The following is a 26,423-nucleotide window of genomic DNA, read 5'->3' as shown; positions in this document are numbered from 1 at the left end:
CAAGTCTGCCTTTAAAAATTACTACCGAATACCTTAGATGGAAGGAGGCAAGACTGAAAGAAAAAAGAATTCTAGGTATTCATAAAAATAAATCAAACTTTGTCATGCAATAAGTGAAAGCTGAATCAACAGGAACCTTTGAAGACCATACCTTCAGAAATGTCTGCTTTCATTTTTAAACCATGACTTGTCCCTGGGCACAGAATGCCCATTTTCCTAGAAGCTGCTGCATACCTTTTCCAATGACTCGAATGACTTTTTCTTCTCTGTTGCATAAAGATCTCTCTCTTCTTCCCCTTTTGCAATTCTATATTCTTCCTGCTTCCTACAAGAAAGTAATGAAAATCTAATTCTACATCTGTTTTGACAATGCTGAAAAGTTAAATGATCCGTTCTCTTTAAAGGATCTATCTAAAAACCCCTAACACCTAATTCCATTACATTATTAATTTCAGATGTTATTATTGCTCAGACACCTACAACATGTCCTCTCATTTCCAGATAAAGAAGATGGAAGTCTTCCTTGTAAATATCAGAATATAATAAACTTGTTCAATCCCATTTTTAATCCACATTTTTCCCTTTGTAATCCTTCTACCTCCCAACACCAGGAAAGCTTTTTAAAAACTTCAGAGATGTGGTAGCACATATGGCTGTACCATTAAAAAGAAATATTTAGCTATCGGTATTAATTCTCCTTTTCACAGATGCTTACTGGTAGTACTTTTGAAAGCAGCTAACTGTTTTAGCAGTTCAAGTGCCCAGTGTTGCTTCTGGTCCTAACACATCACCTCCACAAAGTCTCACAAAAGCACAATCTCTCCGTACTCTTTCACGTAAATTAATTTAACCTATATCCCTTTATTTTGGAAAAAGCAAGAATCTAGGTTATCTAGCTGTCCTTTAAGATTACTTAAAATATGGGAGAATCATTCTCTATTAAACTAGAGAAACTTCCATTTATTTTTTTTGAATGGACTTTACAATTAAAAGTTTTTAAGCGCAGCTGACCATAACACTGAACTATTTCAATTTGTACCATGTATCTATTTTAGCTTAGGTCTAATAGCACTAGATTTAGAAAAAACAACGTGATGTGTTCTCTCTAGTCATATCTGCAGCCCAGTAAACTGTCTACAGACCTAAGTAAGCTTGGTGGTATTTCTGGTACCACAACTCTTCGTCTCCAAGCCTGAAGGTCTCGCTCAGTAGCCATCTGACTTCGTGGAGCATTCTGATGCATCTGACGCACACCTTCAACTTGCCCACTACGTCGCAGACCAATATTGGGAGGAGACTGGATGTCGAAACTTGGTCTTCTAAAAGCTAAAATATACAAACAAAAACATTTTTTGCAGACTACACAGAACTGGAACCTTGTTTCTTCTTACTACAAGAAAAAAAATTAACACTTTACCTATTTTTATCTCCACCATCGTAAGTATATGACTAGTTATCACCTTCAGGAAATTATCCCTCTCGTAGAAAATACAGTGAGATTACACATACACTTTTAAAATGGTTATTTCTACTACTGTGTTAACACAGTGAAAGGAAGTATAATGTGACAGAGGTGTTTTTCTGAACTATTTCAGGCAGCTCTGAGGCTAGTGAGGTTTTAAAAAGCACTTTTCCTGGAGCTGAGCTTACATAATTAAAACTACAAGGACACAGATCGGAAGAGTGTCTGGTTTAAATCTGTAAAGAAGGGAGAGGGGAACCCAGTTTGAATAATGGTAAAATACTTATTCTGCAAACTTTAGAGGAGAATAAATGTGGCTCCTATGTTATTTGAGTACTCGACAAATACTATTAAATATGTAGCACTCTACAAGAAATACAATTAATGCTCTTTAAAAGGAAAAGCAAAAGGCTTTGTTTTGTAATTTAATCACAGGAGTAGCAGTGTTTTAATGAATAAAAAGATCTTAACTAGATACCACTATGTTAAGGGAATCTTAGTCCCCAAAACAACATTAAAGTTAAAACCTGTTTGAAATACATCACACAACATAATAAAAATGGAGATAGAACGATTACCTAAGAATTTATCAGCAAGTACTAACCTCTTCTAGGTGTTCCTTCCCCATTTTGTGGACCACTTGAAGCAGATTCTTGATCAGCTCCAGTTCTTTGATCTTGTTGTAGTTGTAATTGTCTAATCATGCCATCAAGAATGCTGGGCTCCAAGCCTTGTTCATCCTGATCAACTGTCTGTTGGCCTATAACTTGTTCAACCACTTCTCCATCACCTTGCAAGTGTAATACAAACAAAATGAACGGGTTCAGTTAACTAACTGACTATAGCAAATGATTTAAACTCATTGTTCACATCACAGTGAGACATGTTCTGCAATGAAAACCATTCTTGAAACTATTCCAATTGCTTACTCCAAATAAGACATTACAAAGTCTACAACTCATAGTTTGTGCATGTCAGTACCCACAGAAAAGAAAAGAATTAAGACATCCATTTGAACAACTGATTATTTTTTTTGCTTGTTTAAAATCACATTCATTGTGAGATCTTTCAGCATCTTCAGTGAACATAAATACATGACAGTTAGCATGTGAGAAAACGAAGGCATTTTTAAATCACCTATGTCGTATCTACTCTGCTCCTATTCAGAATTACTACAGTAACTCTAACTTCTGGATGTAGGTCTTTAGTGATACTGTTCTTACTTGTTGCTACATATCCAAGTTGAGGAATCAAATGTTCATCCGCACAATTCTCTCTTCCTGGCACTAATCTTTGATATTTTGTTGGATGAGGGTTTCCATCCACATCTACTAAGAAGGGAGGGGGCATGAGATGAGGAGCCTGTTGAGTCTGCTCATCTAGGACGTAATTGTTAGAGTCTCGAATAAGTGGCCGATAGTCAGTGTGGAAGAACATCTGATCAGGAATCTAGAAAGAAATGAAGTTTTTATGTTATCAATTTGAAAAAAAGAATATGCTAAAGAACAGAGAAGAACAAGTGACACTAAAATATCTAAAATCTCCTTAAAGGTAAAAGAAAGGGCAGGTTCCCAATAAGAAGAGTTATGCATAGCTACAATTAACCTGTATGGGTGTTGCAGCACTCATTTTTTATAGTGCTTTTGCAGGCAACAAAATGCTTTTAGAAAACAATAAACTGAGGTAACCTAAAGCAGAAGCACTGCTTTACACTTAAAGTTAAAAATATTTTACATCTCATTCTATTTTTTTTTCCACACAATTAAAAAAAGTTTCCTTGGTTTCCATGCAAGGAAATCATTGTCTAAAGTTCAACATAAGCTCTCCAAGTAAAGTCCGTTCTTAATCATGCAATGCCCACCAGAAATTTTTTCTGCAACTGAAACAGTCTGTTAAATCCATGCAGCTGAAGGAAAATGGTTACACAAGTATTAGATCACAGTCAGAATCTTTGCTCCTAGCAATGATGAGCAAGGTGGAGAGAGTAAGTTTCAATTTCAGCTAAGAATGTAGAACAAGAAAAAAGAATTCTTTAAAATGACAAACATGGAACTACCATTGCAACTTCAAAAAAACTGAGGGGGAAGTGAAGAAAATCATAGGCCAGAACCGCACTTTTGAGAGCTATTTCGAAAAAACAGAAACACATGTATTTATCAAAACAAAAAGGAAACAGGCTGATGTATGTTTTGCTTTTTTTAATCTATCCCATGCACATTTTTCTAACATTTCAAAATCCAGAGTGTTGGATGAATATTTACATTTGCTTATTTTAAGCATACTACAGTGAATTTGGGTTTGAATAAGGAAAGGCCTAAAGAACTGCAAGTTCTAATAACTGAAATAAACCAGCAAATTATTCTTAACATACAAACAGTCTGCTTTTTTGTAATTAGGTACTAGTGCAATAAACTCTGTGATACATTCCAATCTTTAAACATTAAGCTATTTTCAGAAATTAAAGTAATTTTGAGGTTGAACAATTAACATGTAAATTAGCTGGCTGGAAGATGAAAATGTATTCCAGAAAAGTTCTTGGGAGCTACTCCCAAGGGAACGTTAGGACACTGGTTGTTTCTGCTGTGCTAGGACCATACATACAAGAGAACTCACAGACATCAAGGAACCTGTTATATTTAGATCCCGTACCCATACAAAACTCTTTTTTACATATGATGTTTTAGAGGAACAAATGTAACTAATCTAATTTCAGTTAGAAGCCTGAATAAATGGTTTAATAAAAAACGGAACTTACCTTTTCATAAGGCCTGCTACAGCCAAAACCAAATATCAATAGATGTCCATGAGAATCTGTACATGCAAAATGCTGCCCATCTGGTGAAAATTTACAGTCAAAAACAGCACCGTGTCCTTGGCCTTCAATCTAGATTGAGGGAAAGAAACTCAAGACTACTTGACCAAGGTTTTTTTGAGCAAACAATAATGCAGCATCAAAAATTAATTACTCTATCAAAACCAGTCATGCACCTCTTAAATACCTCCATTAAAGCACAAATAATCTCATTACTTCAGTTTCTTTCTTTTCCCCTTGACATGTGAATTTAAGTCCTGAATCATACAGTTTTAAAAGATGCACTCAATTTTAAAAGATGCACTAAAGGGTATGGAAACTTACTGTTAAGGAAAAAAAACAAACACCTTTTTGAGGCTTTTTAGCTGTTAGTGTACTTCTTAAAAGTAAATTGCAGCTAACATATACTGATTTTATTAAACCACTTCCAAGAAAAGCACAGGGAATCTTAAAGCTAAAGAAACAAAAAAATCACTTCACTATTGACTGTAACCAGAAAAAAAAAAAGATTAAAAAATATGAACATTGGATCATAACTTAAGTCTCAGAGAAAATAACCTATCTTAAAGTGTTAATCATGAGCTGTCAAATGGAGCGAATTTGGAGAGTCATGGGAGCTCTTGAGAACTGCACCAATCCCTTAATGCTTACGGTAATAATATTATTATTTTTAAGACAGTTGAGAATACAAATATTTGTCCATAAGGCTCTTGACATGATGGTCTAAACCAGGACCTTTCAGTGTTTTAGATGGCACCTCACCTCAATTAAGGAAAACAGTTACTATGAATGAGGTGCAAGAAGATCTTTAGCAACAAAGAGTGGAAAAGCCCTGGTGTCAACTATTCACACCACCTTACAGACCAAGAAGTCCTGATCAACAGGTGAAGTCTGAAGAGCTCAGACATTGACTATGATGAAAGTAAAGTCCTGCTCTGCTCCCCCATACCTCACATTCCTCACACCCAACTGCAAATTCTCACAATTCATCTTCCTTGTCTCAGAAGCTTATCAAGACCTCCCTGACCGAATGCAACTCAGAAGCCCTACAGGAAAGCAGCACTGGAAGGAAGTGGGGAATACTTTTGCAGAAGATCAGTGAACTGACTCAGCTTAGTAAAAGGCCCAGTAAGAGGCACCTGATTCAAGTTAGAGAATGGAAGTGGGCAGCTGGGAGCAGACAAGGGAGGCAATCCCGGCCCTCGTCTTCTGCCACATTAAACTGTTAAAACTGGCTCCTGGTCACTTTGCACCTACAGTTACAATAACCAAGAAATTCAAAGGTAAAAGCTCTAGAGAAAAAAATCAACTCATAGATTTTGCTGGTTTGGGGTTTTTTGGTGGGTTTTGGCTTTTTGTTTTTTGGTGGGTTTTTTCTTTTTTTTCTTTTTTTTTTTTTCAAAACATGCAGGGGCTGTGCATGTTGGTGACAGTTCCTTAAACTAGTATGTGAACACAATGCGGTGTGTTGAGAAAAAAATGGAGTTTAAAAAACATCTTACCATGTTAAAATAATGCTTTGTTTTTGTGCCTTTGGTAATGTCCCATATAAAGATGTTGCCATCATGACCCGCAGACAGCATTATCCTGGAATCAAAAGGATGGGTCTCCAAGACAAACACTTCATCCGCATGCCCCTAGAATTTAAAATTGCACATTATGTGCGAACAAGAGGACATAAATCCACATCAATAGGGTATTTACAGTAGAGCCTAAAGCACTATACTATCCTCTCCTCACACTCAGACTTTTGGAAAATTAGACTCCTACAAGATGCCTCCAAAAATATATGGACTTTTACAAATTCCACAGTGTATCTATCTGGACTGCTACCTGTGGCACCTAAGCAGGGCAAAATCCCATGTAGCCAGAAAGACTTTATCATTCCAAATTTAATCATTTTCTAGATTCGAGGAAGAACTCTAGAAATATGGAGCTTTTGCCAAAGGACAGTGAACTATTCAATGGGCAAGTATGTTACTGCACCAAAACTTTTATTTGTTCCACAGGAGAGTCAAGTTCAGGACAGCAGCTAGGGAAAGAATTGTTCAAATGCAGGAGGAAGCAGCTAGTTTTAGTTAAAAAAATCCAAGAAACACTACACTTGCTTTATCATTCATATAGAGCTTTCAAGACAAATCAGATCTAATTATGGACTCAGCATGCACTTGTCATCGCAATTCTAGGAATACTATCTACTTCAAAAAGCAAGTAAAATCACATACCACCAAGTCATGAAGCAATTGCCCTGTACAGGAATTCCAAACTTTGAGCAGATGATTATTCACAGCCGTAACGACATAGTTATCATTTTGGTTCCAAGCTATCATGGTTACTTTAGGCTTCATAAATTTGTCTTCGTCTGAACATGTGTCACTATTTTAAAGAGTTGACCAGGCATGAGAGATTTTTAATTAGCCCATTTCAATCTCAAAATACAGAAAAATAACCTGTTTTCCCATGTTAAAAATCAGACAAGGGAAGGGAAGTTAAGAATTAAATTTGTTTTGAAACTTTTGTCCACAAACTTCATTCTTTTTGGAGCAATCAACTATTTCATAGGACACAATAACCTCTTTCCCATTTGAGATGCAAGGCAAAAAGGCATTCCTTTTTCACGGAGTCTTGTCTCTTCTACAGTTATGAATCCTAACATAATTCCTTTAAAAATCTGGACTTTTTACAGTCAAGAGCTTTCCAACTAACTCTGTTTCACAAGCTAACCTCTACATTAACTACGCATTTTTTTCTGATTCCCAACATAAATATATTAAAGATAATATTTTGTTTTAACCTCAATCTATTTCCTCATTTCTCTCCCGAAAATACATTTGTAGGATACTGTAACACTACCTCTCAGCATCTTAGTCAACCGAAGGAACAAGCTTTCTTTGAAACATACCTTTACATGGTATTATCTATATTCCACCTCAACTAGTAGCCTCTCTCACAGAGACTCTCTCTCAATTATACACAACTACAATTGTATATATTAATCCAGAAAGATGCCACAGTCAAATCTCAAATATTAATACCTCCTCCTTTCTCAGTAAAACCACTTTTTTTATTTTCATGGCTGCATCACAAGAAGAGCGTGCAATCACCCTCCAATCAACTAGTATACCCAAGGTTTGTTTTTTGTGTTTGTTCCCCCCCTCATTTAATCACCTACAAATTCATTTCCTTAGTGTCTGCAAAAGTTGACTGAGCATTCTGTACTATTGTAAATCATCCACCCTTCAGGTTTATCCGGTGCCATGTAATATCCTGTTCATCTGTAATGACACTATTCAAACTGTGTGCCACCAGCATATTTCACTAACACACTTTTTAAAAGTACAAAAGAATCAATGAAAATAGTCAGCAAGATCAGTCCTTGATGAAATCCACCTATTACCTGTCATGACTTCTCCTGGAAAGAGGTCACCATCTACCTTATTTTTACTAATCGAAAAATGTTTCTCCTGTGACATGTCAGGTGTCTGACTGAAATCCAGATAGAGAAGATCTATTGCACTTTCTATTAACTTTTTTCCTTAACAAAGGAAAGGTAATTAATTTGGCACAGCATACATCTGAAAGCTATATAAATATTTATGCATTTATTCAAGCACAGACTAAAATTTAGCAAGTTATTACATCACCAGAACACTCATTTCACCCCCCCAAAGACCACACCACTTGATCATAATATTGCTAAGGCTTGCTCTAGTTTGACTGTAAGTGTCCTTGATGAGTTTTTCAAACTGACTTCACACAACAGATTAAAAAAAGAAAAAAAAAAAAAAAAAAAAAAAGACACTTCGCCTACCCTGGTAATCGGTCGGACATATCCAACAAAACACTCCTCCATTCTGCTTGCTCAAAACGCCAGATTCGAGCTGTTCCATCTCTACTGCCACTTATAAACCTTGAGGAAGTTTTAAAAGATAGTTAATTCATCTTCAAAAGAATTTGCTTTAAAGTATATTCAGAGTTATGCACCACCACAATTTAAAACATTACAATGAAAGACTGATAGAAGTGAAATCTTCAACTTGTGTGCAAGAGAATTCTTTACAGTTATCTGTCCATTAACTTTCTTTCCAGAAGCCCAGGAAAGAGTTTTTCTGAACTGAAAAACTGAATAAAATTGTCAAAACATGTAGAACGGAGAAGCAAGTTCCAAAGTTAAACTCAATTCACAACTTCATCCTCAACTCCTTGTCAATTACAATACTTTAACGAAGTATTTTAAGTAATCCATTCTGAAATTGTAGAGCATCAGATACTGAAGTAGAGGCAAGAACAGATCAGCACAGCAAAACCTGAGATGTTCCCACCCACAACTCTGCATAAAAGAGAAGACCACCAGTGGTTTACTTTAAGAAACCAAGGTGTAAACCACGGCAGTTCAGGCTTCCATTTCATGAACTGCTGAACTATCAACGCAGCAGAATGGAAATTCCTGGAGAGAGGAACTGAAACATTGTAAGACATCCAAAGATAATCTCCCTAGTCCATGAATCACAACCCTGAGAAAGCCACTTGACATATACCCACCACGCAAACTTTTTCTGTGGGAGGTATATCATGACTGCTCTAATTTGCTAAGATTCATTTTTAATAATAACTATAAATCTTAAACATCTTCCATAGAAAGAGTCACCAAGCAAAAGAGCAGAAGTTGTGCTTCTTTTTTTTTTTTGGTACTGCCTTGAAAAGTAATCCATGCAGGCAACGTGGATGGACCAATGCAACATGATGGCCCCAAAGCCAAGTACAATTGCAGAAAAACACATTTAAAAGGAAGACAACTACAACTTCCAAACTGAATGTAGATTATTAGCATTCTTAGTCACAGTTATCTGGCTTTCAAGGAGAGAAAAAACCCAATAAAAATAACATCTGCAACCACAAGTTGCAGCTTAAGTCTACCCTGAAGGCTGAAATCCACATCTTCATTACTGATAGGCCAACCAGAGATCAATTTTGACTCCATTCTGTACTGGAAGTATGGGTGAAGTTTTACAAATGGAATTTACACAATACTTCCCCCCCTCCCCCACCCAAATCAGCTGTAAAATTCTGTTAAATCCATTTCCTTAAAAAAATAATAGTAAGCTAGAAAAAAATGAAAAGGTTTAAAACTTATTTTAGACCATTGGCATTGCATTTTCCCATTTCCTATTTTGATCCAATACTTCCTGAAACTGAAAGGAAAGGCGGGGGAAGAGGAGGTTTATGAAGCCACGAATACATTGGGTATGTTAAAAAGTGGTAACATTCCTCCTGATAAATAAAAACCCAGCCAGTCCAAAGACATTGTCTAACAAAGATTAATAGAAAGCTGAGACAGACAGATGAAACTTAACTATGCTCTCCTGGATTAGTCCAAATTTCCTCTCCGAGTTCTAAATAAGTAGAATTTTCTTACTGGAAACCTCTAGCTGAGAACAATAATACATTCTTAATTCCAGAACAATGTATTGTTTGTTCACATTTGAGCATCTTTCAACATACCTATCACCACTGTTAGAAAACTGAATGCTGTCAACTTTGTCCTGTAAGAAAAAGTACAGTTTGTTAGAAATTATATTTTTAAACAGGAAATATGGTTTTGACAAATCTGAGCTTAGTAAAATCTGAAACAATGAAAAAACTGCATATTGTGTAATTTCTAAGTTTTAACTGTAAGGTGAACCAAGTCCAACAAATACTTACCAGAATTCACTAACTGTTAATGCATTTAAAATGCAAGCGTTAAAAAAGTGTCCCAATTAAATATGAAGGACTAACAGATGAAACAACTGTCCATTAATAACTTGGCAGCCAATTAACTCATATTAGAATATATATTTCCAACATCCTACGCCAACTACAATCAAGAGGAATCAGTTGTTCCCACTCCTACTTACACATTCCTTAAAGAAATATACAACTAGTTATTCATTTTTATCGCAATAAAAACTACAGGAAAAGTAGACAGCACGCTCAGATCAGTTTATCTCCAGAGCTGAAAGTCTTCTGTACATACAAAATACATATTGATCACGCCTTATCACTATAACATAAATGGTTAAAGTCAGATTCAGTATTAGAGAAAACATATTAAGGCAAACAAAATGAAGAAGATGAGTATTTTAAGAGCTGCCCTTGAAAGAGCTTTAAGGGTTCAACTAAATCTAAATTCTCCATAGTAAAACTACAGATTCTTTGTGCATGAAGTGCTGAAAAAAAAAAAAAAGACAACCTTCAGCACATGAACATAAGCCAAATTTCCCTTAGATTCCTTAGAAGACAGAGTCCGTGTCCTGCTTTTGGCTGGGATAGAGTTAATTTTCTTCCTAGTAGCTGGTACAGTGCTGTGTTTTGGTTTTAGTAGGAAAATAATGTTGATAACACACTGATGTTTTTAGTTGTTGCTAAGCAGTGTTTATACTAAGTCAAGGATTTTTCAGCTTCTCATGCCCAGCCAGCAAGAAGGCTGGAGGGGCACCAGAAGTTGGGAGGGGACACAGCCAGGACAGCTGACCCAAACTGGCCAAAGGGATATTCCATACCATATGACATCATGCCCAGTATATAAACTGTGGGAAGCTGGCTAGGAGGGGTTGATTGCTGCTCGGGAACTAACTGGGCATTGGTCGGCGAGTGGTGAGCAACTGCATTGCACTTGTTTTGTATATGCTAATTCTTTTAATATTATTATTGTCATTTTATCCCCCCCCCCCCCCCTTCTGTCCTATTAAACTGTCTTTATCTCAACCCACGAGGTTTGTTTTTTTTTTTGATTCTCTCCCCCATCCCACTGGGCGGGGGGACCGAGCGAGCGGCTGCGTGGAGCTTAGTTGCCAGCTGGGGGTAAACCATGACGGTCTGCTAGACTAAGGCACACAAATAAAAAATGAGAGTATTTTATCTAAGAAGTTCTTTTCCTAAGAAGTATCTGTTATATCAAGAAAGCAAGTAAAGACAGACAGCACACATTACATAAAGTACATAGGGAAACAATGCTAAACCAGTATAAAGTAGCTTGCACAGCCACTGAAGACGTGAATCAAGGTCAAGATGAACAGAAGTAAAATTCTGGAAACTCAATCCCATTTAAAGATTTAACACAAAAGGTTTCAAACGCTAAATAACTTGAGTAATGAAATACACATTCTCAGCCTATCTACTTCCTATATACAGCATATAATATGCGCGTGGCTAGGCACACTTGCATCAAGGGGAAGCAACTGAGCAAACCACATGGTTTAAAATTAGAGAAATGTATGACATCCAGTTGAAAAGACAGAATTCTAAGTATCATCTTGATACATTCCAGCCTTTAAAATGGTCAAGTCACATTGAGATGACTGGCTGAAATTCTGCATAACTTCCAAAAATATTCAATAAAAGAACATTGCTACAAATCCACTAACAACATGAACTTGCAACTTCAATACTGCTTGAAGTGACTAATTATTAGACTTAACAATCTTACTTACAGCATGACTTTCCAATTCAGCTATTTTCTCAGGTGTTTCAGAGCCAAAAAAATACATCCTGATGACATGGTCAGTGCTGCCAGTTGCTAAAAACATACCACCTGTAAAAATCAAGCAATAATTAAGCTACTGTATAAGAAATTAAAACAGATCACCAACATTTCTCAGATGCCTAGTTTAAAAGAAATAATCTGAAGAGTGTCACATTTTTTACGCTCTTCCACTGACATACAAGTGTGGAAGGAAATCCCCCTCTTGCCCCAGAAAGCTCTCTCAGCCATAGTAAAAATAAATAGTCATACTCAGCGTTACAAAGACTTTAAAATACTTTAAAAAGCTAGAGGAATACTGAAACATCCAACACTACTAATTGCGCACAGAAGCCTTCTATTATGGGGAATATGGCTAGTCATCATCAGAATTATCTAGATGACTCTTTCACTGTAGCATATGTCTCATTTGTGGCATGTGAATTGCTTCAAAACGGGGTAGAAGCGTAAGTAAACCAGTGTAAGTACACCAGTATTTAGCTATGGTGGCAGCAATACTAAGATCTGCCTCTTGGCACCCGTAAGTGCTGTCAAAAAAACCCTCAAACAAACAAAACCTCAAAAAACCCCAAACCCAAACACAACCCAGGGCTATATCCTGACAACGTTAACAAGCTACACTTTGATTCGTATTTTATTTCTGAAATTCCCAAGTTTCTTCTAATGTTGATGCTGTCTGGTACCAGCAAGCCTTCCCACAAGTCACCCACATGATTAGAATGAAAGAAGACTACAAGCCAGGAGTGAAGCACATGTATAGATACATTTGTGGATTCTTAAGAAAGAAGGGATCTTTATGACTATCCCTGCATACAACTGGCACAGAATCAGGAGCTCCTACTATTGGCAGTAACCACTTCCACTGCTGTTGACTGTGGTATCTTAGAGAACTAATTTTGCAAATCCCTGACACTATACTAAGGGATTAAACAAAAATAAAAATCCAGTAAAGATGGATAAAAAGTAAACAAGCATCAGGTGATTTTAACTTATGTAAAAACACCAATGGCAAAAGGAAAATAGTATCGCTTAGTTCAACAGTCACTGTTAGCTAAGGCAAGTCATGTTATTTAATTATGTTATAAGGCTAACAATACACATGTATACAATTACTTACTACACAGCTGCTGGTTTTGCATATTTTAAACCTGTCACAACCAGAGTATTATAATAACTACTTATGAGGAAAGAAGAGAAATCACAATGCTAAACTCAATCTGTACATGACTTACCTACACTGAATGAAGAACAAAGCATCTGAACCCCTGGTCTAGGTTTCTCTGTGAATTTCACTGGCCGATTGCTTAAAAAGAAAAGATGCTTGAAACAGGACATGCTACACAAAACTTGGCTTTTATCAACATTTCAAAACATAAAGGTATGTTTCTTCAAACAGCTATATAACAGATACTTCTTAAATACATACAGTAACATCTGTAGATCTTGTGCAGGAGGATGAGCAATAAGGTTTACTTTTCAAAATTACTGTACACACATACACAAATGATATCTGAAGCCCACACAGCTTATGACTTTTTCTGCAAGATGCTATTACCTAGCAAGGATAACACAACGTACCAACGAATGTTTATTCTCTCTCATCCTTCGGTAAGTATGATTTACCCCCTCCATAACATATCCACGAAGTACTGAACTCTTGCCCTCACATTACAAACCACCAACAGTACACAAAATAAGGCCTACCAAATACCATTACTGCAGAATGCTGTGCAAAATCATAAAATTTTACAGAAGTAAAACTTTTGCAACGCTGTGCACATGGTGATTTAAAAGACTGGTTTCCTGTCCTGCAAGTCATGTACACACTCTTCCAGGTGACATGCCCATAATCTCACAGAAAGTAGCTACTAAGAACTACATTAAGGAGAAATCCAGCAAACTGTGCCACTTATAAGCATTATAGGTTTATACTCATTATTCTACTGCTTTTCTTTCAAGTGTTTTCTGTTTATCAAAGGAAATTGTGAGACCTTCAGTATAAGAATATTTCTCATGTTTGTATGATATACCATACAGAGATGCAAATCCTAAGAACGCTGCTTTGAGACCTACCAATGCTTAAACCAATTTAAGTCCATGCTTAAACTAATTTAAACAATGTTTAACATCTCATACAGTCCTCTAAATTAATTTTAGAAGGAGAATAATTAAGGATCCAGTTTAAACACTCTCCTCCTATAACTTACAGCCCTAAAAGATTCTTCAGATAAAACTACGCCTTTGATAGTTTTTGCTGCAATTCTACTACCTTAAGATCACAAGTTTGAACTAAAAAGCAAGATAATCTTCTGCTTTCTAAATTACTGATTTTTTTTTTTTAAATAGCTGCCCTAATGTAAAATGGATCATTTTATGCCAACTACCATTATATGGCACAATACTAGATACAGACTGATCATCCCAGATCTCTTCTTTCCAGTAATAATCTTTTTTTTTTTTTTTTGGACAAATGAACAGCAATCACATATAGAACATTTAAAAACCATCCTGAACATACTCTGCATGCAAGTTCTGTAAGAGACATCCTAAAACTACAGGACCGTTGAAAACTCAACACAAACAAAAAGCTGTATTATACTGTTCCAACATATTTACGCTTGCAGCAATTCTAGTTGTCCTACATTTGTACTTTTAGTGTAGTAAGAAGTTAATATATTTCCAAACTAATCTCCCAGGACAACAGAATAACATAAATTTGTAAAGGATATAGTTAGTGATGGTGCTTTAAAATAATTACATAATAGATTATTTCCACAACGTTTTTATTATCACAAAGAAATCAATTTTTTTTAGCTAGTTAAAAGCACTCAATTTATTTTAATCAAGCCTAGTATGGCATAGAGTTAATCAGCAACCCATTTACATACTTGAATTTCATGGAATCTGTATCCCATTGCCAAAAGCAAACAGTTCCATCTGCACCAGTAGAGACCATGTATCGCATGGAGCCTTTCACCATTGGACTAAACTAAAGAGAAGAAAGTAAAATCAGACACATACAAAAAGAGATATTTAAAAACTGTTTATGAACTTCTAGAAATGTTAATGTAAAACCTTAGCTTACTTTGGATTTTTCAACTCAAACTGTAATTTTTAATGTTTACAAAATAACATCTCCTATTAAGTTTATGGTCTATTTTTCAACTGCATTATATAAAACCAATTCATTCGCTGCTTTGTTTTTGAAGTCTTAACTAACCACAGTCATTCACTGAAAATTTTGTCAATGAATGAAGTAATGAGCAGAGCAGACTGAAAAAAAAAACCCAAACCAAAACCATGGAAGTTTCACTAGACAGGCTTACTTTTTAAATTCTATAATTAAGCAGAGCATCAGTTAAGAGATAGTCTGAGTATGTGTAACCCAGCATCACATATGAATTTATAGGAAGTCTTCACACATACTTCTTTAAGACATGGACTTATTGCTATGCACAGAGCTACCCTTCAGAAAACTTTACAGAACACAAGTTACACAAGTTGATTAAATTGTTCATCAATTACTACTACTACTGTTGGAAACGGCCATATAAATTGTACATATTGCAATTACAGTATTATTAAGAACAAACAACGAAGTCCACCATACTACAATAAAAGAAACACCACGAATAAGTACTTTGCCATTAAAAACAAAGAAACAAACAAAAAAAATGCAATGAATGCCACAGAAACCCTGCAAATATGAAGATTACTCTCGGAGGCAGCATTTTTGAGAAAACTGCAAAATTACTTTTTGTACTAAACTTCACAAGCTGGCAGGTAGCCACCCTTCACCCCTCAACATAAGCCTGTTTGTCTCGCTGGAAAACACAGCAGATCTGGATAATGAGCTACTAGTTTATCTGTTAAGTAAGAAATTACAAAGGCCAAAACGAGACTGAATCCAAAGGACTACCAATAGCACATAAAGTATCACAACGCCTTCAAATTTAAATACACAACATATTACACTGAACATCTTTGCACTTTTGAAATAACTTATATTTTTGAGATTAAGACAAATACTCATATCACAGAAGTTGTAAGAATCACATACTGGATCAGAACACTCACCCACATAAACTAGCATATCACATCTCCACCAACAGACAACAGGAGGACACTGTATTTCCCAGAAATTCTCTTTGGTTCCAATAGCGCAAATATTACAGGTAGTGATCTTTTTTAAGTGAAGAAGGATTCCTGTCATTATCTTCAGTTAAATACTCAGGAATTTCAGGGAGGCAAGGAACTTTTCTTTTTTTTCGTTTTGTTTTTTTTTTTTTAAAAGTAGGTTTCTCCTGTGGTTTGGACTGATTTTTTGACATCAATATTTAAATGTTCAGGTTTTAATATTCCCACAGGCAATCACACAGAAATAATTTCAGTCATGTGAAAACCACAGTGACAGGCACAGTGAAAGTTATTTGCCATTCATGTGCCAGCCTTCAAGGGAAACAGAACATCAGTTCCTTGCACTTGGACATGAAAAACTAAGACGTACACTTGGCAAGTTACTTCTTAACCTAGTAACAGCAACCACAAAGTACTTTTCTCCACAACAGAAAATGAGGTACTAATCTTCCTTTTCAAGAAGTTTTAACACAAAGATAGAAGGCTCTATTGGTGTAGCGCATTCATGTAACTACGTTTCTCAATTTCAATAAGCAACCAAGGAAACTGGTTATTTCTTACCAATATGATAGCTAGCTAATCTTAGAGTGTCCCATCAATCTAAATCCTACTGCTAAAGCAGACTCTTAACTTTCCAAATCAGGTGCAACAGCATCTTTTTGTTGCCCAAATTATTTCTTGTTTTCTACTATTTGATTAAAATACCTTCAAACTTTCCATACCATGCTGTCAAGTGAAACTTATCTTTGAGTTTCATGGCCTGGCTGCTTCTTACAATCCATCTACATTATTGTGCTTCAACATGTAGAAACACTTAAAAACATACCTGTAATGAGGTAATGGACCCTGTATGTCCATGGAGGACCGCAACTGGCGCACAAGTTCTCAGACACCACACTCTGATCATTTTATCACAGCTTCCAGCTGCAATCATAGTGTTTTCATAATTGACAGCCATATCAGAAATCTCTGCTGAATGTCCTCGTAACGTGGCAAATAACCTGCCATTATGAGTTGACCAAATCTTCACCAAACAGTCATCTGAGCCCTAGAAAGAAATATTTATTACACTCAGCAAGGATTTTCAAAGACTTTCAGGATAAAAGTTTTAGGTTTCCTTTAAAGGACCTAACTATGTTTTGCCACAGCTTGGTAAATCACACTTCTATTTAAAACTATGTATGCTACTTAAGCTGAAAGAAAGAAAGTCATACGACCAACACTAAAAAACCCAAAATGTTCACTTATGGTTCAGGATTACACTGCAGTCACCACAGATCTATACCATATAATGCAAAAAGTCTGGAATAAGTTTGAGGGGATTCCTTACAGTAATCGCAAGGGCCAATGAAAGTACTGTTCTGTAAAAGCAATCTTTCCTCTGCCACTTCGTAAAGAATATGAAACATGCTTAACATCAAACTATGTCAGTGAATGTCTACATCAATGTCAACACCTGACCAGATATTAAGTACAACAATTTCTTACATGCTTCCAACCTTTAATTACATCGAATTGTTCTACTTAGGCACAGTGATGGAGCTAACCAGCTACATTTTAACACTACTGAACTTTTACCACCTCCAGAACTTTTAGCATAACACGCATTTCAAAGTTCTTTTCCTTGCATCCATCTAGAACTATATTGATTCAGATCTATTTCATCAACTCACAGTAAATATTCTATGTCCAGTCCTATCGAATGCAACACAATATACAGAAGAAAGATGGCCAAGAATCCGTCTGTGCATCTTGACATGCTGATACATACTTCCTGGAAATGAAGCACTGAACTTTGCATATCCAGTTAATTGTTTTGCTCGATGTACTTCCACTAGAACACAAAGAAATCAAAGAACGAACGTATTGATGTTTAAAACAGGTCTATTCTAAAACATGATTTAACTTCCACTAATAAATTACTTAAGGACTTACTAGAAGTGACTTTCAGATTTCATAAAGCCAGGTTTTTTGTATTAGCTATTTTTGCTATGTATAAAACCAAGACAGTATTTTAAACTTGCTCCAATCAAAACTTCAGTCTCTAAATAACAAGTGCTAAATGTTATCTTTATTTTCCCATGGCTTTCTATACCTTAAATCATACAAGAGTCCTTCTATCCAAAAGGGAATGATTTGTATTTTCTGTAGGTTTCTCTACTTAATACAGGGGCTTTATAAAAGAAAAAGATGTCACCTAGAGGCTACTGTTTCACTAGTGCTGTCACCAGACCTTTGTACCCAATACATAACTCCAGTGAAGTCATATGAAGTTCTCCAGATAAGCCTTCAGATCCCATTCTGAGGTGCAATTTTCAGCATCATAGCAAGGCCAGCATCAAGATATACATCGTATGCTCACAGCAGCAGTGATGAGTGTTGAAAAGAGCTTACCAAGATTTGGTGGTGTGCCATAGTTCACAGGAATTTCAGGAGGTCTTCCTCTGTGAAGAGCGGCAAACGCAGAGCCCTTCCAAACAGTGTTCCTGCAATCTTTAAAACCAATTGGTTGAAGTTCGTCATAAGTACAGACTAAAAATGCCAAGAGAGCTGCAGTTTCAAAACACAGTAAAGAACCTATCTATAGGTGATCTCAAACACAGTATTGAAACAACTAAAAAAACCAGGCACACCAAATGCCCCAAAACTTTCATGAACAGTATAGCGTCAGAGGAGAGAAAAATCCATTTAATATAGCAACAGAAGGAGGGCAAAAACCCAACACAACTGTTCTGGTTTCAGCTGGGATAGAGTTAATTTTCTTCTTAGTAGCTGGTGCAGTGCTGTGTTTTGGATTTAGTGTGAGAATGATGTTGATAACACACTGATGTTTTAGTTGTTGCTAAGTAGCGCTTATCCTAAGTTAAGGACTTTTCAGTTTCCCATGCTCTGCCAGCAAGCAGGTGTACAGGAAGCTGGGAGGGAGCAGGGCCAGGGCAGCTGACCCGAACTAGCCAAAGGCATATTCCGTACCATGGAACGTCATGCCCAGTATATAAACAGGGGGGAATTGGCCGGGAGGGGCGGATCGCGGCTCGGGCATCAGTCAGCACGTGGTGAGCAACTGCATTGTGCATCACTTGTCTTTTCTTGGGTTTTATTTCTCTTTTTTTTGTTATATTCCTTTTCATTACAATTATTATATTACTATTATTGTTCTTAGTTAGTAGTATATTTTATTTTACTTTAGTTATTAAACTGTCCTTATCTCAACCCATGAGTTTTACCTTCCCCCCCCCCCCCCATCCCACTGGGAGGGGGGAGAGGGAAGCAGCTGCGTGGTGCTTAGCTGCTGGCTGGGGTTAAACCACGACAACAACCAACCACCACACTTTGAAATTACTCCTAAATGGTGATGCCTCTGCAGTTCACGTAACACAAAACTAACTTTTCAACTGAATTTTTCCTCCTCATTCTCAGGACAAAGCATTTAAGGTTTTTAACCTTTTCATTAACATTTATTCGTAAATATTTATTGAATATTTATTAGTATGAAATTATTTAACTAGACGATCTCAAGAGGTCCCTTCCAACCTGACAATTCTGCGATTCTTAAAAAAAATTCCCACACTGACAGTTATTTTGACACACTCATGCTGAAATAACTGCCATCCTGATTTTCAGGACAGAACAGTCACTGTCATTCAGTGTGCATCCTTTAAAGCAGTTAGGACAAGTAACTGAAAACACGATAGTATCTCATAAACCAGTCCCACATCATAGCATCTAGCTACCCAACAGAACTTCATACAAACACATGAACACTCCCCTCCCAGAAACATTCAAAGAGGTAAGTCTAAAGCTAAAAATCTACTCTATCACGTAAAGTACGTGCTTATGCATTGCCAACCATTCCCTTTAAGTTATGGGCAAGGACTTTCTTCCTGCATGTGTACAGAATTCACAAGTACTAACTGTGATGCCATTTGCATTAATCAAGAAAACTTTCAGAAAACTGGTGTTTACTGTCTCACATTTGCACTGAACAGAGTACAACAGCTACCGCATTCAAAATCAACACAGGCCAATACACTACTGGGAGATGTTAGAGAAGTAGCACCTGTGTCCTGATGATTCATTATATTGCAGTAACACTGAAAACTGGCTATGTTCAGCAGCCTCAGCGCTCAGAGTAACAACAATTCTTGTGATGTAACTTAAAACCTTCTCTTCACAACAATCAATATATAGTTATAACATTAATACACAGATCGCTGGTGTTTTGGTTCATTAAACACAGTACAGAAGCAGTGGGGGCCAATTTTGGTGAAAGCTCACCACATTTAAGTATTCCAAAAGTCTTCACCATATACTTATGAAAATGTATTATACCCATTTCAAATAGTAAACAAACCATACCTTTTGCTGTACGTAACAATGACTGTCTCCCTGCACCAAGTAAGGAATTCACTCTCGAAATGCTGGGTGGTATCTCCTTATCCAGTATAGGGCCAATACGCTTGCAAATTTGTAACAAATGGTCTGGAGCCACATGTTTGTTGGACAGCACCTGACAGAAATTTAAGTTTTAAAAATATGTATGGTACATCCAGAATAGATGACTCTAAAAGCATCAATATTCACAGGTATATTAAACATTGTTTAAATATTTTTAAGTTCAACTTACAAAACAAAATCAATTCTGTTAAGCTCTGATCTAGTAAATTCAGCGAGTACTCTCCAAGAACAGGAGAGCTGTAGTAAAAATAACTGCAGTAAAATTACTTACTGCACATCAGTATTTTATTACTGAAAGACTGCAATATTCACACATATGGCACCCATTTGTGCGGCACCCTACAATGAGTGTCTTCGCCCAGTTCACCCAATTATTTTTATTAAAAATAAAAAATAAAATTCAAACACTCATAACTCAAGATCATGCAGAATTTTGTTGTAATCAAGCACAAGAATTTATGCAATTAGTACTTCAGTCGCACAGTACTTGCTCAGTAAACTACAAACTAGCAGGTTTGAGTACGATCTCTCTGGAAATAGTTTCCTTGAAGAACCAGTGCTACATAGCGTAAGACTGCCCTACTTCCTTAAACCAGAAGTATCAAAACTGTCATGTGTCCATTCAGGAAGGATCCCATACTATCTACATCTAACAATCTAAAAAAAAAAAAACCACCCCCATACACACTCAGATGTCTCAGTCAAGAACAGATGTGTGTGGGTTTTGATTATTTTTTTTCCCCTCTTGTTTCTGGGAGCTCAATGAAAAAAATCCTTATCTAACTATAAAGTCAATCACGATAATGCGCAAGTTAAATATGCAAAGTAGAGTTTACACAGACTCGAGTAAACCAAACCATCAGAATCATAAATTTAAACTATTGGGGAGGTCTGAATCAGCAGGCACAAACAGTGCCATGCTTACTCCACTCTCCGATCTGGCCACGTAAAAACCAATTAGACCCAGAAGCCACACTGCTACTTCAGCAGCCAGACTATTCCCAGCCAATACATCCAGGAAAGGCAGAGGGCCACACCAACACAGGTACGTGGCCTCTTGCCCACGTAGCTCAGAACACAGGCAGAACTAGCTTGTGCTTATGATGCTGTTCCCTTAGCCTACTGACTGAACTTAGGTGAGCAAAGTCCTGACAAGGCTGATCTCATCATCAGAACAGTGGGAATAAAAATACCACATGCTGTCATGTAAGATCTGTTCAACAAAAAGTTGCCCAAATGCACACTGAGTATTGAGAACGTATGATTTAAGCCACAACCTAATACTTGTTTTATTAATAAAAATCCAAGTAATGTATAAAGCTTGCGGGGGGGGGGGGGGGGGAGGGGGGAATAGGTTGTATTCCTGGGGGGGGCGGGGAGATGGTAATATCACTCAAATAGTTAACATTACCACATAGCCAAATATATCCAAGCAAATCAGCTCATCAGATGCTTAAAGTTGATTATGAGAAATATATTTGGTAGTCCAAAGATTACAAAAGGCACTACTTCATCATTTCTTCATAAATTTTGCCTCTTGAATTGGTATAGAGCAGTACCAGCCACGACATTCAGGACAGAAAGCTCAGTATACTTTATGCCAAGCAGTATAAACCATTTTGTTTGCATGCCATCATCAGGAAGTATATATTCCAAATGCAATCCCTGATAGAAGCATGCATACAAAACCTTGCAATCCATTTCCTTTTTAAGCAGTTTTACTCAGATTTTGGAAGGAACAGTTATTTTAAAGTCTTGCTCCAATTCCATGATGAACAAAGGGAAAAGAAATAATTGCACCACGTGATTGCATTTGTCTGTGGTCTTTGCAAATTCAGTGTGAGACCAGTGGGACAACAAGAGGTTCCCAAAGCCCCTCAACAGCAGAAACTAAAACCTTCAGAAGATTAATTTGGATATTCTGAAATACTATTACCCTGTGTAGAGATTTCTTTTAAATTGTGTAGGAAAAAGAGGTAGAAGCAGCACATATTAAAGAATTGATCTGACAATTGTAAATGTATAAACACAGTTAAAAAAACCTGTGCTGAAGTCAGAAGAATCCACACATGACATCTCCCAACACCACTGCTTTCTGCCAGAAGAACTGGGGTCAAAAAAACCAACCAACCAACAAAAAAACCCCCAAACAATCCTTTTTAAACTTAATACTACTTTCACATTTGCTAAATTCAAGTCAGAGCTTGAAAGTATTCCTGTTTAGCAAGACTAGGCTTTTTAGTGACTTTAAAGCATTAATTTAAAACCTCATTTGCTCAACTGACCACACTGACAAGTAGAAGAAATGGAACCTAGTTTATCATTTTAAGCAGCACTTAAATAATTAAGAAAATGTTTTAAACAAAATTTCATTCCTTCTCTATGCAAACACGATTCTGAGATCTTCAAGTGTTACACAAGAGGGACAAGGGGATTTAACTATAACAATACACAAACTGATGGGTAAGGGAGAAGTCAGTCAATTAACCTAGCATGCCTGAATCTTAGGGGGAAAAAAGCAAGAATAAAGCTCTGTTTAAAGAAAACAAGATCAACTATAATAAAGCAGGACAAAAATCACACTGGGCAGGCACCACCAGGCCATCACTTCACAAGATTCAACTGCCAAATATACTTTGCCATTTAAGAAGGAGTAAAATAAAACACCAAGAGAAAGACAGCTTTCCATTCTGAAACGGATGCAAGTTAAAACATTTAGAGCAAACCACATCAGCTGTAGAAGGCATAAAGTACATGCTGTTGAGATCACTCTTATCTTGCTAATATTTAGAAACAAAGCTATGACTAGTGAGTAGCCAGAGATAAAGAGCATACTTATAGGCACCAGAACTGCCAACCCTTGATTTCTGAACAGCGATTTCATTTCCTAATCTGTTGAAGGGGACTGGTGAAGGAAGCCAACCAGAAAATAAATATCGTCAAATCAAAACATGCTTAACAAACTTGCTCATGAAACTCTGAAATGAAACCTTGCTTCAGATTGGTTCTTCCCTATATGTAGGCAGTGGCATGTACCAATGCACAACGCCAAGCTCCACCTCTGCTATGTAAACAATATCCTCAATTTAAAACACCACTTGTGTTTTTGTTAGTCTAATGTAAAGAAATTAAAGGCCCTTTCCAAAATAACTCCAATGTCTTAACAGAGCTGGAATGAAACTGGAAGGTAAAGCTTTGGGCCTACATTTAAAGGTAAAGGGTCTAACATCAATGTTATCATCCTAATTAAAAGGTTTTTTTTAAAAAAAAAAAGTCTCACCAATTCTTCGTAACTTCTATAATGCTCATTTCCTTGCCAATCCAACCTTTTAGGAAGCAACTACATGGAGGGGGGGAAAAAAAAAAAAGTGAGTGGTTAAAGGGGAAGCAGGGATAGATCACATCCAAAACAATGTGTGTTGAGGGGAAAAAGTTGAGACAGTAGAGTGGAAGAAACTTGAATGACTTGTAAAGTAAAGGAAACTTTTGACTACAGCAAGAGAGATGATTTCATCAGATCCCACACAGACCTGGTGCTGCTCCAGCTCCTGCACCAGCACCTACAGAGAAAAGGGAAAAAATACAGAGTTAGGGACGAGCAAGCCTCCGGCTTCTCAAGCGGCTGCTGCCGCAAAAGGGCTCGGGAAGGGGAGGGGGAACGGGGGGGGCGGCTGTTCACACCTCCCCTTCAATCCTCTTTGCGGCAGCGAATGGCCAAGGGGTCTGAGCCTGTGCGCCCAGGTGAGTGTGCGGCGCCCCTGTACTCACCTTCAGCGCTCTCCTGCAGGGCCCGGTGGTCAGGAACCGAGCTATGAGGAAGTAGAGCTCTGCAAGAGACACGGGGAGAGACGGGGGATGAGTCCGGGGCTGGCTGGGGCGGGGGGGGCGGGGGGAGCCCCCGGGGTGACTGTAATTCATAAGCACGGTCAGGAAGATGGCGGCAGGGAGCGGCGGCGGCACCGGCAGTAGCTCTCGCCCTGGCCCGCGGCCGCTCGCGCCCCGGCGGTTTTACCTGATTCAATGAGCGGCAGGGACACGCCGCCGCCGCCGCCGCCGGAGTTGGAAGAGGCCGGGGGCTCAGCCATGGCGGCCCCGGCCCGGCGGCTGCCGCTCGCTCGCTCGCTCGGCACAATCGCTGCTGGCGGCGGCCGTTGCTGCCCGGGCAGGGATTAGGGCTCAGGCAGCGCCTGGCGCGGGCAGGGCCCGGCTCGGCATAGCCCTGTCAGCGCCGCCCCTCCCCCACCGCCAACCGCCAGCCAACGGCCCCCCCTCCTCTCCCTCCCCTCCCCTCTCCTCCGCGCGCGGGAGCGAGCCGCCCCCGCCCCCCGCCGGACGCCTCGCTCGCGCTCGCGCTCCGGCTCCCCTCCCCCTGCGCTGGCGCTAGCGCAGCCTCGGCGCCGCCGCCATCGCCGCCGCGCGACCGGCCACGGCGCCGCCGCCGCCACCTGCGCCGGGCACGCCCGGGGGAGGGCGGGGGGAAAAAAAGTAGTTCCCGTCCCGGCCGCCCGGGGACCGGCGCGCGGCGGGGCAGAGGGCGCGCGCGTGGCGGCGGAAAACGTGCGGGGAGGGCGGCGGGGCAGGCGGCGGGCGGGGAGGGGAGAAGGCGCCCGGTGGGGGAGCGAGGGGCCCGGGCGCGGAAGGATTGCGCGAGGCCGGCGGTTGGTGACGGAGCGCTGGTGGGCGGGGCCGCTCCGGGAGGTGGGGGAGGTGGCACGGGGCGCGTTCGGGTGCGCGCGGCGCGGCCGTCTGTGTGCCGTCGAGGGCTGGGAGCGCGCGAGCCCCGCAGCTGTCGCCGGTCGCCGCGGGGGCCGGTGGCGCGGCCTCCGCCCCGCCCAGGCCAGGCCTGTCGGCGCGGCCCGGCCGGGGACCGGCGGGGACAAGCTGCAGCGCGCAGCAGAGGCGCCGAGGGCCGGCTGCGGGGCCGGCGGTTCCCCGGGGCGAAGCGGGCGCCGTGTGCTGCGGCGCCCGGACCTTCGTCGTACAGCGCGTTGCCTTGCGCGTTCCCTGGCGTGCCCCGGGCCGCCGGAGAGCTGGGTACGGCGGTGCTCCTCCCGAGCTGGTGGAGCTCGGGAACGGCTCGGGCAGCAGCACAAGCGCGTTTGCGACCACCGCATCGCCAAATACAGTGTTTTTGCACATGATCGATTGTCTTTTGGCTCCCGTTTGCCACTTCAGGCGGATCTCCGAACTCCTCAGACTGATAGGTCTCCCCCTATGCCGCCGAGGCTCCGTGGGTGTGATGCTGGGGGGCACCTCGGCTACCCGGAACCTGTTCAGGGAGTGGTATTTCCCCACCCCTCTGGAGGAAGGCATCACTTCACTGGCATCAGCTTTCCCAAACCAGCAGCTTTGCCCCAGTGCCCCGCGCTGCCTCTCTGCAAACAGGGGCCAGCGCCTCCTCCACCATACCCCGGCTTTGGGAGCCTGTTTATGGGGGGGGGGTTGATTTGTTTTCCTTCTTACAGTTGTTTCTCGCCTCTGCCCAGCATGAACTCTTCTAACGTACATGTAGCAATGGCTATGCTCGTGCTGCGTTTTAAATCCGAGCTGTTCCTTTCTTTTTCCATTCCCCACCTGTGGTGGCTTGGTATGCATTGTTAGAACCTTTGAAGTAAAATATTTTTAGCTATCATTGTAGAAACATGCGTGTATTTTATTAATCTCACCACCTCAGATGTGCTTTCAGCTTTTGACCAAGAGCTTTTGTACACCTGAGGTGCAGGCCCAGTAGCAGGTAGTTTCCCCAGACGCGTCCTGGGAGGCAGACTGCTGCCTCTTGCTTCCTGCTCCTCACTGCCTCCTGCCTGGTTAGCGTTCCTGCTTCACAGTTCAGGTACAAGAAAAAAAAAAAAACCCAGGTATCCTGGCCATTAAAAATCCCTCTTTAAGAGAGATCCATGATTTTCTGCTTCCTGTATTGTTGCAAGCTTCAGCCGCATCATTCTTGAAGGCCACCTGCGTTCCTCTAGATTTCATTGCCAAATAAATCAGCATTCATTAGCTAAACTTGGATGCACTTCAGCGTCCTGACT

The 26,423-nt window shown here is 39.4% G+C and overlaps 1 protein-coding gene across 1 annotated transcript in view; it reads right to left on the bottom strand.

Moving 5' to 3' along the window:
• Positions 1-24,476, bottom strand: part of BRWD1 (bromodomain and WD repeat domain containing 1) — a 62,698-nt gene extending 38,222 nt beyond the window's left edge. The window contains exons 1-20 of the mRNA XM_050890830.1: positions 24,404-24,476; positions 24,160-24,218; positions 23,922-23,951; positions 23,672-23,731; positions 20,293-20,443; positions 18,328-18,426; positions 17,607-17,767; positions 16,760-16,981; positions 14,685-14,785; positions 13,029-13,099; positions 11,747-11,847; positions 9,777-9,817; positions 8,086-8,184; positions 6,500-6,650; positions 5,777-5,911; positions 4,218-4,346; positions 2,686-2,911; positions 2,067-2,252; positions 1,143-1,326; positions 235-325 (exon numbers count right to left, since the gene is read on the bottom strand). Coding sequence (XP_050746787.1) covers positions 235-325; positions 1,143-1,326; positions 2,067-2,252; positions 2,686-2,911; positions 4,218-4,346; positions 5,777-5,911; positions 6,500-6,650; positions 8,086-8,184; positions 9,777-9,817; positions 11,747-11,847; positions 13,029-13,099; positions 14,685-14,785; positions 16,760-16,981; positions 17,607-17,767; positions 18,328-18,426; positions 20,293-20,443; positions 23,672-23,731; positions 23,922-23,951; positions 24,160-24,218; positions 24,404-24,476 — 2,370 coding nt within the window. The remainder of the gene's footprint in view (positions 1-234; positions 326-1,142; positions 1,327-2,066; positions 2,253-2,685; positions 2,912-4,217; positions 4,347-5,776; positions 5,912-6,499; positions 6,651-8,085; positions 8,185-9,776; positions 9,818-11,746; positions 11,848-13,028; positions 13,100-14,684; positions 14,786-16,759; positions 16,982-17,606; positions 17,768-18,327; positions 18,427-20,292; positions 20,444-23,671; positions 23,732-23,921; positions 23,952-24,159; positions 24,219-24,403) is intronic.
• Between the last annotated feature and the right edge of the window lie 1,947 nt (positions 24,477-26,423).

This window comes from Gymnogyps californianus, chromosome 1, assembly GCF_018139145.2.
Source record: "Gymnogyps californianus isolate 813 chromosome 1, ASM1813914v2, whole genome shotgun sequence".
In the NCBI taxonomy this organism is placed as follows: Eukaryota; Metazoa; Chordata; class Aves; order Accipitriformes; family Cathartidae; genus Gymnogyps; species Gymnogyps californianus.
Note: the sequence above shows the minus strand (reverse complement) of the source record. Positions and strands in the feature narration are given on the sequence as shown.